At 39.3% G+C, this 21,803-nt stretch overlaps 1 protein-coding gene across 2 annotated transcripts in view; it reads left to right on the forward strand.

The window, feature by feature from the left end:
- The window catches only part of MYOM1 (myomesin 1), a 104,315-nt gene that overhangs the window by 70,988 nt on the left and 11,524 nt on the right, over positions 1-21,803 (forward strand). For both annotated transcript variants that reach the window (XM_090039747.1, XM_090039744.1), the window contains 14 exons: positions 594-778; positions 1,803-1,917; positions 7,034-7,190; positions 8,624-8,730; positions 8,892-8,936; positions 12,676-12,812; positions 13,795-13,939; positions 14,826-14,885; positions 15,125-15,192; positions 17,270-17,383; positions 17,987-18,074; positions 18,813-18,851; positions 18,945-19,050; positions 20,993-21,156. In XM_090039747.1, the coding sequence (XP_089895873.1) occupies positions 594-778; positions 1,803-1,917; positions 7,034-7,190; positions 8,624-8,730; positions 8,892-8,936; positions 12,676-12,812; positions 13,795-13,939; positions 14,826-14,885; positions 15,125-15,192; positions 17,270-17,383; positions 17,987-18,074; positions 18,813-18,851; positions 18,945-19,050; positions 20,993-21,156 (1,530 nt within the window). The remainder of the gene's footprint in view (positions 1-593; positions 779-1,802; positions 1,918-7,033; positions 7,191-8,623; positions 8,731-8,891; positions 8,937-12,675; positions 12,813-13,794; positions 13,940-14,825; positions 14,886-15,124; positions 15,193-17,269; positions 17,384-17,986; positions 18,075-18,812; positions 18,852-18,944; positions 19,051-20,992; positions 21,157-21,803) is intronic.

A 21,803-nucleotide genomic window follows, 5' to 3' on the forward strand; every position in this document is an offset into this window, starting at 1 on the left:
CATAATGCAAGTGCTTGAGTGTCCTCAGTTTCAGTGGAGGTGCAGAGAAGGAGAGGTTGCAAAACAATAAGGGTTTGAACCTCTACTGCCTTGTACATGGAAAAGGCATTTACTGCTCTGCAGAATAGATTTTAAGCAGGATTTTACAACACCATTATATTTTCCATTTTTCTTGAGCTTTTCATACTATGTCCATCAGAGTAGCTTGTGTGTAAATAGCCACACGACATACAGGGCTGAGTAGCCCAGTGCTACACATAGCAATCTGGATCTAGTAATGGGTTTAATAATTAACACCCCCACCCCCACAATACTTCATATTGTTGGTCATTTATGTTTGTTGATGACTATGTGGTCAGGATAGTGGAGGTCACAAAATAAATTTGATTATTTTATGGGCGAATGCAATTTAACATGATCAAGACAATATTTTTTCTTGATGTACAAGATAAAATGGAGCAATACTGGCTTGCACCAGATCTGAACTTAGCCCACAGTTTTTTGAGACTGCATAAAATTAATAAAGAATATACATTCGCCTATTTGTCATTTTAATTAATTTATGGGATTCCATGTTTGTTTTTTTTATTTAGGACCACCCCATGATCTCGTCTGCACTGAAGTTAGGAAAGACTCTTTGGTTTTACTTTGGAAAGAGCCAGTTTATACTGGTCGTAGCCCTGTATCTGGTTACTATGTTGATGTGAAAGAAACTGACGCAACAGATGAACATTGGAAAAGCGCCAATGAGAAAACAATTACAAAAAGATTCTTGAAGGTAAAACAGTTTGGGGCCAAATTTAGTTTTACCAGTGAAACCAGGAACAATGAAGTCAGTTCAAGGTATGCCACTATTATTTTGGTAGTGCTTCCTTGTAATTTTAGATTTGCCAACCTTTATTATGCTCTGAGTTACACCCATGTAATGCCAGTATTTGTACATTACTAAATTTGGAAGAAAATTTAGCACAGCAAGGAGGGAACTCTAGTTACCAGCGTAGAAATGCAAAATTCAGAGTGCCAGAATCTAAAAAATAGAAGAAAGCACTGACAACATATACGGCATTCCTAAAATCCAGGATATATACTTCCTATATTTTTTGATTCAAAGGTGAAATAAGCGCACATCACCAAGACAGATATTGTGGAGATATGACAGGATAATTTTTTTAAGCATAATATAGTGTTGTCATTGCATTCTACCATGAGTTTGAATTTAGATTTCTGTATTGTAGTACATAATTTCATGGAGTTGCTTCTAAATATAGGATAACTGTAACTTGATTATAGACATTCTCCCACGAATGTGCAAATGAATAGATTTGAAATGTGTATCCACAGATGATTTTTAAATCCTTTCACTTTAAAATGTTATCCCTGCATGTGCCTTTTTAAAGAGATATTCATTTATAGTGTCCTCAAACTACAGGCTAAAACCACCGGATCCCAACAGACGACATTCTCCAGATTCTAAATATCTGTCCTTTGAAGTGTTTGCTCTGCTGCCTCAGAGACAGATAGGTAAAACTGGAGTTAAAAAAAACCCATCCTGTTCCGAGAAATATACTAACATCATTGATGACACTATCAAAAACTACGAGGTACACACACAGGGAAGTAGCAAACAAAAACAAGTTAGTCATATTGTCTGGGCTAACAAAACATAAGGAAGGAAATACTTGCCAAGTGGAAAATGTTAGAAACAACAGATCTATTACTGTCAATCCTGCAAGCCAGGGGAACAGACCAAGTAGAATAAAAAAAGTGCTCAGTTGTATACATTATTTGTGTTTATTTCTTAGATCACCGGCTTAAAGGAAGGCGTCAGCTATGTATTCCGTGTGCGGGCAACAAACCAGGCAGGCGTTGGGAAACCATCCGATCTCACTGACCCAGTCATAGCTCAAACACGGCCAGGTTTGTTAAATATTCTGGTTTTGCATCCGATTAAAGCAGGTCCATATTTGTCAGCTATGTTCATAAATAGACTTTCATATAAAGAAATGGATCCACCTGTCTTTTGATTTATTACAAAGTTACGAGGCCCTTTTCCTATGCAGAACAGAACATTGAAATTTTTAATCACTTTTTAAATAAAATTAGATGTCTATACCATAATGTACTGGAACACACAAATATGATAAGCTAATAAGGTTTGTATGTAGTTGCAGAAAGACCCATAAATGCAGAGCCTAATTATTTTTATTGAGAAGCACAGGAAATGTACCTGCCACCTGTCACCATGGAAAGTGTTGGGGAGACAGACTGGGAAGATCTCCCCCCCACCTTTATCACCCACCACTACATTCTTGAAAAAGTGAATATAGATAGTGTCAGTGCCATGGAGACTACCATTAAGTAATCTCAGGGTAACTGGAGTAACTGCTGGCTGGGGAGGCATGGTTTCACAGGGCTAGAAAGGCTAGAAGAACAGAGAGAGCCTAGGAATCACTGAAGAGACATCAAATCCCTGCACAGTTGGCCTTACAACTGTATTGGGTAGCTGAATTCCATACAAATACTTCAGCGGTTTTGGACTCTGGGCCCCTGATTTTTCTACAAGGCAAAAAATCCTAAGAAAAGACAGAAGATGAAGAAAACTTTTTGAGCCTCCAAAAGCTTTCCTCCCTTCAGACTCTGCCTCTGAATATTTCATAGAAGGACACTGTTGAGCTTTTGACTGACTCACAAGATGTGGTATCATAGTTAGAACTGTAAGGTAATACATAAAACTGATGAAAACACTAAAATAAAATAAGTCTGGACACAAAGGCTGTATTTTATATTGGAAAATTTAAAATCAAAATGGGTGATTAAATGATGAAAAATTTCCTTAAATATCTTTCAAACAATCTATTTAATAATAACTTAATATAAATAGACAGTGTCCAGACGAGCACAGCCATGAGGTATGTGGTGCTGCAGACCCATCTGAGGCACCACATACCACACATTTAGGTGTTTCCTGTGCTGCTACCTTGCAATATGGTGGGGTTTTTTACCCCTGGAGCATCTCCAGGGGTCAAAAAAAACACGCAGAAAAAGGTGGGGTGACGCATACGGGGACAGCATGCGCTGACTAAAATTGGAGCCTGGCCAGCCAGAGCCACACTCCAGCTGCCATCCAGGAGCAACATGGCTGCAGCTTCCCGGGCCCCCAGGACCCCAGGTAAAGCTGTTGGGGCTAGCAACTGCATTGGCCCCAGCCTCCCCTACCCAACCTGGAGTAATTTGCTGCGTGCCAGAGCGTACATGGCATGTGCATTCCCCTGGGACAACCAGTAGTGGCAGAAAGTGCCCTCTGCTTGTTGTCCTTGGGGAACCAAATGTCCATGCTTTTCAAAGCCCGGTGCTATGAGCTCTTGATTTACAAGGACTTTTGCCACACTCTGCAGTTGGAACTGATAACTGTTTCTACACAAAGGAAGGCAAGCCTCATGAAAAAGAGAGTCAGATGAACACTTAGTTCCAAAACTTTCTGGTTGTATTAATTTCTTTCCCTTGAGAATTAATGTTTAGTCTTCAGACTGATAACAAATGTTTGCCTTGCAATAAAAAGCCCTGGACATATTGAACAGAAAAGCATAGATAATTATATTAATTGAGATCTGGGGATGCTTTTTTACAAAAAGCAAGGAGATTTAACCTCAGTAACATTTCTGAAAGCTAAAATAGGGGAAGCTTATGGAGTCATAAGGCCAAATCAGCATAACATTTTGCCTGCAGACCACACATCTTGGTGAAGAGGAACTGCAAAGCAGAACCGTGGCTGTTTCTCATGTTGCACTTTTGTTCAAGGGACACAGGTTGCAGCCAAAACATCAGTTCCAAGTCCAGAGATTGGGAGCGTCAGGCATCTGCCCATTAAAATTCTCAGGATAGCTGAAGGTTTATACTGAGCTTAATGACCCATATTTCTAGATCAGATCTGCAGATGTGGTAACAGGCAACTCTTCTTAAAAATGAGTTTAAGAAAAGACAAAAGACTGATTAAATAATTCCCTCAGAAAACATTTCTGGGCCAAGCTTTTATCTTTCTCAATAATAATTGTGCCATTCTTAAAACTGTCTCCACTTTCTAGGAAAGGTATTTTTCTAATGAGCATTGCTGTTACTCAGATCTTAGATGGATGTAAAATATTACGGTGGTCAGCTGGGTCTTTCTATGGCCAGACCACCACTCCTATGCAAAGCACCTTTGATTTTAAAAGGGTTCTTCTTGGACTTAAAGAACTGCCCATTGGAATTAGACTGCAAAATCAGGGTCTTAAACCTCACTTAAATGTTGGGGATCGTCCTTGTGTGTCTTTCAAAGGGGAGCCCATGTGTAGTGCTATTCGATCCTGTTATCTTCAACTGTAAAAACAATAATTTGTGGGCTGTTGCAGCTACCAATAACTTAGTTTTAGAGCAGGTTGCTCCAAGTTCCATGAACAGCTGAAATGATCCCCAACCAATGAATTAAGAGCACTTTTAGAAATCATGAAGATGCATTTGCCCATTCTCTTTGCCATGGCTTCTAGCTCTGCAGGGAGCACAGCTCTTCCAGACCCAAGAACAGAGCTACTGTCCTCAGTATATTTCTGCTGTTTCACACTAGTCACACAGCCTCTTAGCCACCACAGTCATTGCAGCTGATCAATGAGCAATTCCAGCTTTACAGAAAAATCTTTGGCAGTGAGTTCAGAAAGTTTTAAATCCAAACTGCAGAAATTAATGAAACTGTCCTGTTCAACCATTCTCTTCTAGTTGGCCAAATTTGAAATGATGGCAGTAACTTTGAAGTTTCTAAGCTGTCCATCTTATCTAAATGTTCTCTCTTTCCTTTCATTGTAATGAAACCCTCAGCAAAATTGACGATATTTAATAGGTGATATAATATCCTTTACTATAATCCAAGTATTTTTTTCCTATGGCAGATCTTCAGTGAGATACAAAACAACATGTTAAAATTGCTATGCTATCAGGAAAAGGAATTTGCCTGGTATTGTTTTATCTACCTCTCTGGTTCCCTTTTGAAAGCTTGATGAATACCTCTGGTAGATAAAACTAATAATATAAAAACATGCTTTGGTTTTCTAATGGCCTAGTTAAGAATTGAAGGTAGAGGTAAACCATCAGCAAAATAAAAAAAAAACAGAGAACTCACAGAAAATATAGCAGAACTTAATTGCATATGTACCACTACTCAAGATAAATGCCTAATATTATCATCATATTATGAACATTTTAAAAGTAAGTAAAAAGTATATTTATCCTGGTTGGCCATTATGGCTGTCATATATTATCTACGCTGTCATCAAAAGATTCACGTACAAACAATCTACAGTGCAATCAAATGCTAATGACATGTCAAACAGTGGATTTCCACATAATGGATTATTTGAAAAACGTAAAAACATGCTGCTGCCCAGTAAGAGATTTGTAGAGCTCAGACTTCACTTACAGTTCACTAGTATTAAACCCGTATCTTTGAACTGTAAAGAGCATTATCAGAAGGGCTAGAGAATAGATTCACAGATTCATAGCCATTAAGTGCTAGAATGATAATACCGATTGTAAGAAAAATATGAATTTCACCTTTCATTAAATATTAAAGGGAAGTTAGAGACGAGAAGAAGGCTACATGTTCACAAATACATTTATTATAAGGAGCATGCTGCTGTCCCCAATACTGAAGAAGCCATGCAAGGTGCTGCAGGCTGATGAAACACAGGATTTAAGAAAAGTGCTGAAAATAAGCCATTTTCTATAACCGTTTAGAATTCTGCAAGTGTTTTGTGTTTGAGGCCCTTTTCTCTAAGATATAACAGTTTAGGGTAAAAGGATGTCATTAACATTCTAGGCACACCAAGGCTTTCCTAACTGGATATTGTGACATCAGTGTCTTTTTTAAAAATTACAGTCAAGTGCAGTGCTGTGCCAAAAAAAGAAGTTGGATATTTTCCAACTCCTCCTGAATGCAAACCACTTTCAGGACATTCTCAGGCAAGCTGTTGGAGTAAAAGTTAACTCCATGTTCAAGAGTGGGTCAGAGCTATCTCTGCACTCATACACAAAATTGAGCTCTCTTATCTGTACAAGGATACAAAAGGCATAGATTCTAAGTATATTCTGGTTCTGGACCTTTTATTCTCTATTTGGTACCCTCCTGGAGTGTGCTGGATGATCTTGCTCTTACCAAGTATTCTAGCTACTGGAGTGACAAGGCAGTAGTCAGGACTAGGTCTTAGTTTGAATCAAAGGGTGCATCTACATGTTGCCCTACAGTGACATTGCAACATGCTGCGTTACCATATGGTGCACTATGGTGACGTAGCAATCATTGCTATGGCGGTGCCCTTCCAGGAATGGAGTGCCACCATGGTGATGCAGCAGTGAAATTTAACTGTGCGCCACATGCACAATGCAGTAACCACCCATACTACACCATGCTTTAGTACCTCTAAAAGGAAGTACTGAAGCACAGCGCCACAGGGATCCATTTCACAGGCTGTTGCAGATCAACATGCTGTAAGTTTAATCCAACCTGTATGTGTGAATGAGCTCAGAACTGTGAACAGTAGAGTAGTTCAGTTGTACAAGTGAGTGTTGTAGCGTTTCAATTCACCTATTTCCAAAGTATGCACTTTTGCATTTGGCATTTTATTAGGTTTTTTATTAGCAAATGAAAAATTTGCCCTGCCTAAAGAAAACTATAGATGCACCTTACCTTGGAAAGTATTGCCTTTACAATATTTCAACATCCTGTGCATTTGAATGTACTTGCATTTGTTCATTTTCATTCTCTCCACCCCATTACATTTTTTCTATTAGCCTTTTTTTAAAGCTTCTTTTAACCCAGGGCTCCATGTTGCAAGTTTCAGATACGTACACTCCTTTTCCAAGTGCATGTAGCCACATTGATCTATGAACCCTCTTTAATCATTATTTTATGAACCTTCTTTGAGCTCACTCTTTGAATGAAAATCATCCAATCTTTATGCTTCTTTGTATGAAAAATAACTAGAATTGCCTTGTGTTGATCTTCTAGGAACTAAAGAAGTGGTGGCGGAAGTAGATGATAATGGAGTCATTTCCCTCAACTTTGAATGTGATCAGATGTCTCCAGACTCTAAGTTCATCTGGTCTAAGAATTATGAACCAATTGAAGATGACTCTCGATTAGACATTGACACTAAGGGTGGAAAGTAAGAAACCTTGATAATAGCAATTCTATGATATTTAGCAGCTCTAGAAACTGAAATCCATCTTATCTAATCAAGGGTGGATTCAAGGAGATTCAGTGGTGCAGTTCCACCCCACTTTTGTTACTGTTTTGCTGCTGAGAGCTCTGGTGTCAGCTGCCAAACATGTACACAGTGAGTTTTCCACTGCCACCACACCCTGTTTTTTTCCATCCTGGATCCACTGCTGTATTGGATGCAGATCCAATACCACATCCAATGTGGTATTGGATACAGATACCAAGATTATCCATGCCTGAAGGTAAGATTGTTACCATGCTGTCTTCATGGGAGTCCACTTTCAGACTATTCAGAAATTGCAGCTAAAATGAAATGATGCAGCCTGCTTACTTAAATGGTGTTTTATACTGAAAGGACATTACACATATGCTCTGTAACCTAACCTAACTACCACATAGTTTTCAGGTGTTATTTAAGATTTTTCTTAATCTATGAAGCTATAAATTTTCTATGCCTTGAATGCTTAAGCTCTTTCATCATGAAACACTGCAAATGTCTCAGTCCCCTGAAGTGCTGCAGCAAACACCTTAGCCTGATCACAAGGGACTGGTCCTCCAAGATTTTTTCAGTGAATAATGGCACATTTTGTTCCACCAGGCTCCAGATTTGGTGACTTTCAGGTTGCTCTACAAAATTAATATATTTCCCCAGATTTTTATTTGGGGGGAGGGAACTGTAAATACATGTTCACAAACTAAAATGGATACGGGGGGTCCTGATTATTATAGAGCCTCAAAACAATTTGGTATCTCCCCTCCCTGGTGGATAACAGCCTACTATGCTCCCTGATCCCTCCCATAAAAAACTAGGTCCAGGAAGAATTTTCTCCCTGGAGAGGTGCCTGTTAGGTAGTATAATATATGTCTGTAGTCCTATTACTGTAACTTGTGTAGACAGACCCATGCCATCTTTAAGCGTGCTAGTTGTGAACTTGTAACAGGGTAGCCACAGTAGAATGGAGCTCAACACAGGCGAATTGCCTGAATATTTTTCCAGCTCCCAGGATAGATTTTCCATCCAGCTCCATACTACATGAGCTCTCTAATTTAAATTTAGTTTGGGTATGACCACAAACAAAGCAGCAAACACACTTCAGTTACATGTCAATGCTTCCTAGCCATCTTTACTCCTGTATGCTTTGCTCTTGGAAGTTGCCCATTCTGTCTCCGGACTAATCAGAGCTAAACTATTCATATCCTTCTTATAGTTGACAGTGGGGAGGGGGCTTTACAGATTTAGCAGATACAGATTTTTCATTGACCGTACACCTCTATTCTCTTGCTCAGCTAGAGGTAAAGCAAACATACAGATTTGTTAGGGACAGAAAGGTCGGTTCAGACACATCTGTGCTTTTAATTTATGTTTTTTATCTGAAGGTCGAAAGCTGTCTTTAAAGATCTTGGAGAAGATGATTTGGGCATTTACTCTTGTATTGTCACGGACACTGATGGCGTTTCATCAAGCTACACAATGGATGAGGAAGGTAAGAACAAAACCCACTTCTTTTTGCATAGCTGCTTCATTTTTTAAATCTTATATTTTTTCTTCTGCAGTACATGAAAATGTAGAAAAATCTGTGCCCATTAAAGGCTGTGAAATAGATGCGTGCATACTTACACATCGTATCTTTTTAAATTTTTGCAGAAATGAAGCGGCTACTTGCACTCAGCCATGAACATAAATTCCCAAGTATGTATTATGAGCATGTTCATAGGGGAAAGATTTGTATGCATGTATATTACAAAGTTTCTGCCAGGGGAGCTGCACCACTAGTTTCATAAGAAAGTTTGTGTGTGTGAAGCTTGGTTTCTTCTAATAAATCTTTCTGGTCATATAATACGTTAATAGCGCACATTTGGAATGCTATAAGTTATGTAGTATAGTACTGTCCATGTATTGGCTGTGTTGAAAACATCCCATTGGCTTTTTCTTTTAGAGACTGATGTTATTGTTGACAATATGACTATTCTTCATCATGCGTGGGCTTTTACTTTGGAGGATGCATTCGGGTCACAGACTCAGTTTATCCAACAATAGCCTGGTGTAGCACCATGCTTTTTCAGTGAATCATGGTAGTGTAACTGGAGTACACAATGCTGAATCCTGTTTCATATAGCCAGGCCATATCTGGTTGTTCGTACCTCTGGTGCATATCAAAACATAGACTGTTCCTTTTTTCTGAACTGAAATTCTTGACCAAACTTTGATCATCTGCCTCAGTTGCCAGAATCCCCACTCTTCTGGCCTACTTGAGACCCTCACTGCACCTCTCCAGTCCTTCCAAAACCTGGACATGACCATCACTCTGGCCATCTCATTCTGAATCCTTCCACTGATTCTTTTAAAAACTCCACTCCTGTCCAACAGCCAACTTTCACTTTAATGTGTCATCCATGGACACAGTTTTGCCACCCTGAAGCCACTTTGGCATCCCACTTGTTTGCTTCTTCCTCAACTACCTGCTTTCTGGCCTAATTGGAGTTCCACACCCACAATTTTGTAATTCCACAGTGTTATTGCTATTGTTATTTGTCCCTCCTCACCCTTTCCCCTCACTACTAGTTGTTCCTTCCTACCTCTGGTATCATGTCCAACATTAGATAGTGTAATGTCTTCAGGGTGGGGCCCATGCCTTTGCTTTTGCATAACTATTGGATCTTTTGGATAGCAGCAGACTTTTAGAAACCGTAAAAACATAAATAACAATAATAAGATAAAATATGCTAGCAGATGCCTAAGAGGATAGAATAAAAGTAATGAGATCCAGTGGGTATGCAGGGGACTTCAGTCTCAACTCCTGACAATCTTTGACAAGCAGTAACAAAATTAGTTCTGTACATGAATATTAATTTCCAGAACTTACACATTAAGCTTAAATACTTGCATGTTCACTCACTTGAACTTCTGAACAGTGCTTAACTTGAACAGATTGTAATTCCTGTTTAGACACGACAACAGCTGGCAAGTTTATTGGCAAGTGGGTTGCCTGAGCAATCCAGTCTTACTGAACTCAGACAAGCATGAATAGTAGCCATGTAGGGATTCAGAGAAGGATGGGAAAGCCTTGCTTTTCAACTTTGGAACTGCCAAAGGAGGTTTAATCAAAAGCCTGTGATACTTTGGATCCTATGCAAAATAGGAAGGAAGGCTGAAATACCCTAGTGTTGCTGCCAGTCAGTGCCTCATAATACAGAGATTATAAATAAGCTTTTTTGTTGGGAAAAACAAGTGCTCAGTCATGTTACTCGGATTCTTGTAGATTGGGGAGTGAATTCTCTTCACAAGAGAAAAAGCTTTTAGCTCATTGTAGTCTTCTGTGAGGCTTTTTCCCCCCTGTTTCCATTTTAGGCTAAGATATTCATAGTTAATTGCATACAAATCAAGTGAAGAGTGTAAAACTGCCACAGAGCTGACAGTAAGACAAAAGCAGCACAGCCTAATTTCTTCTTTTACACCCACTTCCTGCTGCAAACACTGGTACATGTGACATTTCATTCCTTTGTTTTTAAAGATTATGCAAGATCCTAGATTCCCTTCATTTCTCATAAACTGAGCAGTGAAGCAAGTAAGGAAGCTTTTAACAGCACCATTGTACTAATATGCAGAAGTTAAACAGAGAGGAAAGTGTCACTTTAATGCTAGATCCCATTTCCCCCCACCCTTAGTGACTCTTTTTGCCATTTTCCCTCTAGTAGCTATTGCTTCCTTTTTTCCTTATGACTGTTCCCCATTTCCCCACATACCAAATGTCTTAGGATTAGTAAGATTGGAAGAGGGTTCCCTGCTACTCAGGCAGTGAAGGTTTGTGTGTGTGTGCATGATTTATGAGAGACGTACAAGCTTCATATGCAGTGTAGCCTCTATGTTTTTCATGACCATATACAGACTGGGAGGCAGTTATTTCTATGTATATTGCCTGCTTTGGAAGGTGCATTTGCTCTGGGAAGTGGAGCTTTAAAGGAACCATCTGCCACTGTTCTACAACATCAGGTTAGGCTGAGAGCGTAACATAAGGACGCTCAACCCCCAGCCTGTGGGCCAGATCCAGCCCCTGGTGCCATGTTATCTGGCCTGCCGGGCTCCCCACAGACCCCTGGGTAGCACAACAGGTTGTGTCCCTGTGTACTAGATTGGATGCTCAAAGCAGCACAGGGTCTGATCCCAGCCCACAGGATCTAATGGAGAATGTGCAGGGCCCTGGGGCCCCAATTTTGGCCCACGGACTGGGCAGAGGTAGCGTGGGGGCCTGCTGCCCTGATCCTGGCGTGCAGGACCAGGCAGAGGGAGCACAGGGCCTTAGAGCCCTGATCTTGGTACATGGGACCGAGCAGAAGTGGCACATGGCTCTGGGGCCCCGATTTCAGCAGACACAACTAGGCCGAGGTAATGCAGGAGGCCTTGATCCTGGTACACAGGACTGAGCAGTGAAGCTCTGGGATAGTGTTATACCCTAATTTTACTATAGTAGAGAAGATGAATAAGTAATAATGTACTAATTCAGGTCGCCAATCTGGCAGGTTCTTATATTTTGGGGGAAACTACTATTTTTAAAAATATGTATGTATACACACAAGATACCTGTAGGAGGGCAAGGGATTTTTCACATAGTTTACAAAGCTCTGTGAGTTTGATTATGTATAAACTCTGGGTGGGAGCTTAAGTCGCACAATCAAATGACCATGCGATTTAAGTAAACTAAAGTCCAAGGAAGATTTAAAATGAAATATGTTAAACATTTTGAACTTGTTAGTACTGGAAAAACTAAAAGTATGACTACAGTTATTATAGGGTAAGAGACCACAACACGATTCAGTAGAGTTTGGCCCATTCAATGCAATGGATTTGGCCCTTGTCAGTGACTTCAATTTGAGTTAGCCACTGAGATTTATGGCACAATATGACATACAGCATACATTTTAGGAATGAAGGACTTCACATGCAGGGGTTCACAGTGCTTAAAAAAACTCCCTAGCTTGGAGAGCACCTGTCTGTTTTTTAATTGCCCTTCAGGACAAGACCTTGCATACTATTTTGTCTGCTGAGTCACTCCACTCCCTTAAAGTCTAATTACAGAGTGAATCATTAAGTGTGGTTCTGTGCCATGGACAGTCCATCATGCTGCAAAGATATTTTCAGTTTACTGTTTGGCTTTGAACTTGAATGGAGGCCAATTAAATATAACTTAAATGAATCCTGAATATTTCCAGGTGTATGCAGGTCTGGCAATGGTGAATAGTAGAGGGATTACTAATTTATTGTTTATATGAACAAAAAAAAGGGATTTCAATACAAGTGCACAATTAATATTACTGGTAGTTAATGCATACATTCCCTGCACATTTGTGGAAGAAATGGCATTTGAATATGAAAAAGAAAAATTGTGAAACACAGAAAAGACTGTCTCTAACTTTTTCTTTCCTTTTTGTAGCTATCCCACTTACATCTGAGTTGGCAGTTGAAATTATGGAGAAAGGACAAGTGAGGTTTTGGTTGCAGGCTGAAAAGTTGTCTGGCAATGCAAAGGTCAACTTTGTATTTAATGACAAAGAAATTTTTAATGGAGAGGTAAGACTTGTAATTGCTTATGGTTTTCTGATTTTTATAAGCAATGAATATTAATATGTCAATTAAGTGTTTTGAATACAGTCAAAACATACTTCTTTAATATCTTTTCATGGTGATCATAAGTAATGGAAAACATCAGTGTGATGATTAGGGACAAATTCTGAGCTGCAGCTCAGTTCTGCTGGATGAAGACCAGGAGGGTGGGCCCAAAGCATTTTTAGGTCATATTCATGGGTACCCAGAGCTAGCAGTAGCTGAAGACCATTTCAGACCTCAGAAGAGGCGTTTCAGGGGTTGCTGTAACTTGCAGCTGCCTGTCATTGGTTTATATAAGCGTTTACGGTAGCCCAGAATCCCAGTTTCAAACCATACCTTCTTTTCCCTCATCCAGGCCACCAGCTAGGGACTGTAAGGCTAGGTCTGTTATTTCTATACTTTGTGGGGAAGCTTCTTATGTTGAGGGGGATTTCCAGGCAACCATTCCTTTGAGTTTATAGCCATAACATTCTACTGGAAAGGGGCTGCATGTAGCCCAAGACTGGGAACTGTATGTAAGTATGTAAGTTTCCATTAATAATAGGCAAGGAAGTTGTATGAGATGTATAGAATTCCATTGCTTTTATCCTGTTCTGTATCAGCAGAGTATTCTGTGCTGATGAGATCCACAATTATCTTTGGTTCAAGAGTCAGTAGTGTTCAGCAGAAATTACAATATATTTTTAAAACTCCCGTCTAATGAAACAGATTTGATGCTTAGAATCCAACAGGAATAATATTGTTCTAATATTAATAAATATGTTTTGACTGCAGATCTGTTTGTTTGGTTGTATAATCAGACTGGGTTAGACACAGTGAGCAAATGAAGAAAATGAGGAATTTTATATAACTTATATCATTGAGTATTGGCTCGATAGTGATTTTGGCTGCGGGGGGGCGGTTCTGAAGGCAGTCATTATTCTTACTTTTCTTTTTGTTTCTAAAGAAATATAAAATGAATGTAGATCAGAAGACTGGTCTGGTTGAAATGGTCATGGAAAAACTTGAGGCCAAGGATGAAGGGACCTATACCTTCCAACTTCAGGATGGAAAAGCAACCAACCAATCCAGCCTTGTGCTAATTGGTGATGGTAAGCTCGTTTGTAGCTTTGCTTTTATGAGAGAGGGCTGAACTAAGCAGCCATTGACCCTTGAGTCTTGATCTGTGTTTTTATGGATGATCTGTGTTTTCCTATGGATGAATTTGTCCTTTGCACAAGTCATTATTTAGTCTCCTCAACTGTATATTGGGATAAGAACACTTAATAGAGCATGTCAAATTTCCATTTTTTTGATAAAAAGGAAAATATTCCACAAAAACATTATAAAAAAATGTTCCAAGATTTTGGCCATCAGAAATACATCTGCCTCTCACAGGCATTGTATGAATGAAGTAATATTTGCAAAGTGCTTGAAATACGACAACTGCTATGCAAGAGTTAAATATTACTACCTACAATAGCTCTATCACTTCTTCCAGATTGCTTTCCTTACTTTTCTATTTACACTGACAATGATCCACAATGCTATGTTGATGCATATTGGAAGTAGTTGGATCTATTCTCATATTTCAGGTTAGCTGTTCAGATATACTAGCTGTCTGTATTTCAACTACTTATTTATTTGGCTGCCATTCTTAATTTCCTTCCTTTGAGGATCAAATGTGATTGTTTGACTGAGGCTAATACTTCATCAGAATTGTTTGACACATGCAAAAGATTTGATGACTATTAGCAGTTAGTAGAACTTAGTTCCCTGTACTAACACCATGAAAGTGGACGTGGTTAAATGTTGAGATATGTAATACTGAAGACCCAAGATGCATTTCTGGCCCTTTTGAAGTCGATAGCAAAACTCTGTGACCTCCACAGGGACAGGATTTTACCCTTCCAATACAATAATATTCAGTTACCTATGAGAAATGAAATGTTATGTTTGAGAGGTTTACATTTTCTCTTTATTATTTCTGATCCCTAGTTTTTAAGAAACTACAGGATGAAGCAGACTTCCAGAGGCGGGAATGGTACAGGAAACAAGGTATTGGACAGCATAGTATATGGATGTGAAAGGAATCCATATTTATATTAGCTAATTAAATATAGGAGTAGGTTTCAATAAATTTTTTAATATAAATTGCTAAATAATTGTTTGACTTACATAGAAGAAATATAAAATGTACAATGTCAGTGTACGCTTAGCCTAAAAAATGGTTGAACGTACTTTTGTATTATGATTCATTGCTGATACATATTTTTTATATATATAATTTTAAACAGGTCCCCATTTTGTTGAGTATCTGGGATGGGAAGTTACCAGTGACTGCAATGTGTTATTGAAATGCAAGGTAAGAAGCATGCAGATTTTCAACACTTGATCAGTAATACTTAACATATGGCTCTTAGGCTAGATCTTGCCCATGGAGCTGTTGTCACCTGGATCATGGGGCTCCCTATGGGTCTGAAAATTTGGCAGTGGAGGAATGGTTGTCGTGTTAATTCTGCCACTGTGCTTCCCTCAGCTAAATTTCTGAAAACATGGGGAACTCTATGATCCAAAAGACATGGCCCTGTATGGTGGTGAATCACATCGACACAAGGTTGAGCTGTGGCTGTACCTCATGCATGGCATTGGGATAGCATGTGGCTGGATCATTGCACACATGCATTAATCCTGTACACTGACCCCAGACTGGATTCAGCCTTCAAACTGGCCCTGCACCACTCATCTGGTGTGTGGGGCTGGATAAGTTGAGCACCACTGCTGTACAGCAAGCTAAATAAAAGTGTACAATATACCAGGCCAGGTATGACAAGTCATTGCATGGAAGTGCAGGGTAGGGAAGAGATCAAGAAAGTTCCCTTTACCTTTCTGTGCTGCCTTGAGATGGGTCTCAGTAGAAGCAAGGGCCCCTAAAACCAGAATTGGTTAGAGGAAGGGAAGCATACTGCTCTTAATTAAAGCACATTTTAGTAACAAGTATGCTCCACCTGGATATTGGATAAAGCCATGAGAGATGGAGCCTCTGGACATAAATCCTTCTAGTGCTGGTGTTTTCAGGCTTTCCTTACACAGAGATAGGCCTACCAGGCACAAGTGAGCCCAAAACAGCTAGGGGAGAGTGCAGTAGTTAAGTCACTCTTATATTCCAAATCCAAGTCAAGTTAGTAGTACAATATTGGATAAGGTCAGACCGCTGTTTTTTGGCGAGTACAATGTCCTAGTAAAACAGCAAAGCCTTAATCCTTCTGCCTGAGGGAGAAAGAAATCAGGAGGAAGAGTAAACTGCTCAGGATAAGGACTCTATTTTTTGTATACGTGCAGTGCTTTGAACCTGTAGGCCTCTTGAAACTGTTGTAATACAAACATAAACTAATAAGGGGAACCTAGGAAAGGGACTGAGAGAATTGGAAGGGCACAGTCTCTCAGTCCCTTTCCTAGGTTCCCCTTATTAGGGAGCCTCCAACCTTAGGTCAGACATTATAACCTGGCTGCTACCTAGGTCTGAAGAGCTGAAGGTATAAGTCTTGTGTCTAGTGCATCCATGTCTATGTTTCAAGAAAATAAAAACACAAAACCAACAACAACAACAAAAATGGCACTCTCCTTGGCTGTCTGAGAAGAAAGCTCAAGGACATAATGGACAAATAGACTGAACTTTACTCTCCAGGGCTGTAAACCATTTGACTGCCAAGAAAAGGAAGCTGAAACAGGATTCTCTGAATGTATAAGACCTTTTTTTGGTCTCATGCCTGTTCACATAACTAAGGATAGTTCCTCTAGGCCAGGGGTGTCAAACTCATCTGGCCCCAGGGTTGGATGAGTGGTGAGAGGCTGGTATGGGTACACAGGCCAGATTGGGCTCATGGGCCCCCTGTCCTCCTCAACGCCTCCTCCCCAACCATGACATGACAGATCCACAATATGCAGCGGTCATTCTGGCTACTCTGGGATCTGTGCTGCATACAATGACCAGTCCACCTGGTCTGGGACCCACATTGCATGTGGCACCTGCAGGCACCTACACTGGTGAGGGTGATGGGGCCAACATGCTGTGCAGATCCCAGAGTGGTGGTATGCAGTATGTCCTGGTCCTTGCCTGCAAGTCCAGGCTAGTATGTATGGGTCAACTCAGACCCAGGGGCAGCACTAGGGGCAAGACAATAGCTATATGTTTGATACCTCTGCTCTAGGCCGACTCCTTGAACTCTCAGAATAGCTCCTACTGTATTTTCCCTCCCTGCCTGTGGATTCCTGATTTTGACCTACACTTTTTGTTTCCTAATCTATTAAATCCATTTTCCGAGGAGCTTATTGTTGTTGTGGATTCTGTGCCATCTCAGGAAAGAGTTTAGTAGATGCAACATTAAATTAGTTGTGTTAAAAGAAGATGATAACCCAAGTGTGTTTTGTATATGCTACAGGTGGCTAACATTAAGAAGGAAACACACATCGTTTGGTACAAAGATGACAGGGAAATAATGGTGGATGAGGAACATGACTTTAAGGATGGTGTATGTACTCTTCTGATATCAGAGGTGAGTGAATGTGCACTTTCAATGTAGAGATCCATATTATTCAGTTGAATTCATAGATTTGATTGAATCTGATATTTCAACAGAACTACTAAAAACAAGTACTTGGATATAGGTTATAAAAAAACCTCACTTTACATCTAGGTTTCAGCTAAAGCAAATTTCTATTTATAATCCTATGAATGCAGTTTTTTATGAAATGGTGTAAAAAAAATAATGAGCTTCCAATTTCCATGTAAGAGTCAGATAATATTACTTTGCTGTATGTTACATGCATTTGGAAAGGGATTATTATCCCTATCATGAACGTTCATTCCTATCAATCAGTGACAGGAAAACTACCTTGAAGTTATTCACTGAACTAAAATTCAGGAAAGATAGGTTGAATTCCCTGCTCTCCTCCAGGCTTCACGTATTATTTTAGGCAAGCCCCTTAGTCTCCTTTCTGTGTCTGAGTTCCCCAGAAGGAAAAGAGAAAAGTTAAAACAAGCACATAGCTGGAAGAACTTTGCATTCTTGTTCTTTTCAGTCAAACGATTGATACAATGGTCCAATTCTTTAAAATAGTCATTTTGAATGCTAATATTTACTCTTGTTACTTTATAGTTCTCCAAGAAAGATGCTGGGATTTATGAAGTCATACTGAAGGATGACAGAGGAAAGGACAGAAGCGAGCTTAAGCTTCTGGATGCAGGTCAGAACTGCATTCTGAATGGTTTACTGATGACCAGCTGGGTCATCAGTACATTAAGGGACAGTGCTTTGAGATTTTGATAACATAGGTGAACTACTGCGTCCTCTTCAGGTGTTCCTTAACAAACAGGCTGACAAAACAAAACTTATTACAGAGGCATAAGATCCTCTTGATAGGAAGGTGTAGCTTTTCAGTACAAACAGCATTCAGATTTACTTTTGTTAATTCAATTATGTGTAATTTTCTTCAGGATAACACCACTAAGGTAACGGTGGTAGCAGCTGATATGGCGATCTGTGTTAGAAATAATTCCAGAAATACGGAAGAAAAGTATACAACTAGATCATGTTATGGACATCAGAGGTTTTCACAAAGAACTTCCAGTTACTGAACTCCTTATACTTTAATGAGCTTGCTGCTACTTACTCTACCAAGTGGGGCAAAATTCATGTTCAGTACATAGGTCATAGGGTGAACACTGTCACATATAGAAAAAAGCATATTACTGCATTGTACAGCAGCAGGCTTCAACACAGAAGGGGTTAAATAACACCCCGAAGCCATGGAAAAGACAAGAAAGGTAGCTGTACTACATTTGTAACTGGTCCATTTTAAAAGGTTAACTCAAGATTTCAATAGGAACTCTTTTGACAAAATACTCCAGAGCCAGTTTTATCCCATTTCTGAATGTCTGAGCAAGGAACATTGAGTCTCAATCTCTGGATTTTGTTTCTACAGCTTTTGCAGATCTGATGAATGAAGTATGTAGAATAATTGGTAAGGATTTAATTCTTCCTTCAGATGAATGATTAACTGTGCCATGCCATGAATGGTTGTAGGGTTGTATTAAACATATACTCTTTTTTTCAGCTTTATCTGCAACAGAACTGAAAATCCAGAGCACAGAACAGGGTATCAGATTATACTCCTTTGTTAGTCATTATGTAGAAGATCTGAGGGTGAGCTGGTCACACAAGTAAGTACATCTCAAGTAAGAGCTTGCCAGCTGTCTGTAAATTCTTTGTTTTTAAACATTCAGCAGAAACTCATGTGCTAAAAGCACTGGATTCAGTTATCCTTTTATTTATGCCCATGTAATCAACTGTAGTGCTACTGAATTTGATAGCATTACACCAGTGTGAAACTGAGAAAAGAGAAGAATTAGATCCATTAACTGTAGCAGCCTGAAGGAGGAATTTGAAGATAATGTTAACTGGCCTTCCATTTGTGAAGTTGGTGCATATCACATCTCACTAGAGGTTAGGTAGTCTATCACTTGACAGTATTGCAAGGACACTAAAGGTATAGAACAAATGGGTGTGTTTTTAAATCTTTCAATATGTAAATTCATCTTTAAAAGACGAGCAAACTCCAAAAATGTGAAAAACTCTCCCTACACTACAGTTTATAATGTTATGACCTAAACAAGGTATTGAAAATCTTAGTCTTTCTCAATGCCTTTAAGGATTTGAATGACAAATTCCCATTAAAATTAATGGGAGCTGAGTATCCAAATCTTTTAGACAGCTCCAAGATTTCAGCCAGAATAGAGGAGCACGGGGAAAACTAGAGTAAGTAATTATGATTATTTAAAATCTATTATGAATATTATTGCTGTTCCTCTTCTGGTCGTTACAAAAGAAATTTGTCATGAAAAGGGATCTCAGTCACTGATTTTTCAATAAAACTGTATGGAACTGACAGGCATAGAATGCTAGTTAGATATTCTGCCATTATAGCTATACTAACAGGCACTGGTGCTGATCAGAAAAGCAAGTCAACACTGTCAGAAATATTGAAGGTAGCGTAAGAGTGATGTCATAACAACCAATGGTTTTCCTCAGGAGTGGCATCATCACTACTTTCAACCTCATATTGGAGGACTCTACGTATTTTATAATGGGAAGCTAATATCACATGGTCTCACTTTGTTGCACTTTTTCATTTATAGGTATCTGTTTTGTTTTTAGAAACTAATTGGATACTAGAACAGATTGAATTAATCCAGTAAATGCTAGTAAATTTCTCCTTGACCCTGTAGTATATCCCAAGGCATTTATTTAAGGAGGAAGGGGAAATGAGCATCTGTTTTGACACATAGTTTTCCCACTTGTCTCAGACAATTAACTTTATAACAGGAAAGCTTGTAAATGGATGCTTTTTGTAGAAGGAATACACTGATAAATGAAGAGATTTAAAGGACCAAATTCTGACATAGTGCCAAACTGTTTTTAAGCCAGGCATATATTAATAATACAATAATAGATTTGTTGCAGGCCTGTGTCCTGACCAGTTCCAATCCTATATTTTTCCTCAGCAAAGAATAAACTGTGTTGAGAAGGAAATATGTAAGTGAGGTGTACAGTGGGGTTAAATGGTGAAAATCAGAGCTCCTCACCATAACCCATAGGTCTTGACTTACATATACAACTTCAGGTCTGGTTATGGAAGATGCATGTCTTGATCTTTGTGAATGTTGGAAGTAAAACAGACAAATGCCTTCCTCAGACCCCTGGTAGCCCTCATCTTTCCTGGCATGGTGTAATCCCTGGTAAGAATATGACCTCAGAAGCTTCAAATTTTGATTTATTCTGGTCATGTAGAACCCTAGGCACACCTACACCTGGCCCGTATGGTGCAGTTGTTACTTTGCTGTCATTTAGTACTTGCTTTAGGAAGTACTAAATGATGGTACATTAACAGCTTCTCTGTCCCAGTGGTGCATGGTTATTCTTAGTAGCTATGTCACCGTAGAACTATAGCGAGGCAGCAACGAGCTATGGCGATATAGCATCATGCGCCACCTGGGAATCATTTCCTAAAATTCTGTATTGTAGATAGGTACAATGAAGCCAAAAAGGTGTCACATTTTTCTGTAGAATAAAAATGAAAGGTTAATTTTGCTTTGTATTTTTCAGTGATGCCAAGATTAAATATACAGACAGAGTTAAGACTGGTGTCACTGGGGAGCAGATCTGGTTACAGATCAATGAGCCAACTCCACATGACAAGGGCAAATATACAATGGAGATTTTTGATGGTAAAAAGACACACACGAAGATGGTGGATCTTTCTGGACAAGGTAAAAGAGTCACTCTATCTCTGAATCAGTGCAGGAAGTAATCTCTGAATCAGTGCAGGATTTGAGAAAGAAGCTACATTAAGATATGTGGGTTGTTATGTGCTGCAAGATATTCTACTCTTCTGATTTAATTCTTGTTATGCTTATGCTACTCCTAAGCAGCCTGGTACTGTTTATTAAGGAAGATCCTGGCTTACTTGTGCTCAAGTAGTGAATTACAGTTTAGGCTTTAGCTTGTCTCAATGTCAGATGACAGCTTTTCTTTTAGTTTAAATCCAGTTTCTGGTTCACATTACAAAAAAACACAATATTATTCACACTGATTGGCATTCTAAGAAAAAGGGTGAGTAGCTGAATGGGCATGTACTGAACAACACCCAGTCAAATATAAGCTACATTGAGGAGGAAGAGAAGCAGAATTTTGCTCTGCTGTTCCCCTGTGATAGCTCTTCTATGAAAAAAACAGAGGATCTCATTGTTCAGAATTCTCCATGTTGGTACTTTCACCAGCAATAAGAATAGGGGAGAGCAGGTGCAGAGTGTAGATTAATTCTTGGGATGGCGTTCCACTGAGAAACCTCTTATATCTCAAGAGGAACAATGATACAGTGGCTGTTCCCAAGCTCCAATCTTTCCTTCCAGAGCTG

Source organism: Crocodylus siamensis, chromosome 3, assembly GCF_052110815.1.
Source record: "Crocodylus siamensis isolate JL-2025a chromosome 3, ASM5211081v1, whole genome shotgun sequence".
Lineage (NCBI taxonomy): Eukaryota > Metazoa > Chordata > Crocodylia > Crocodylidae > Crocodylus > Crocodylus siamensis.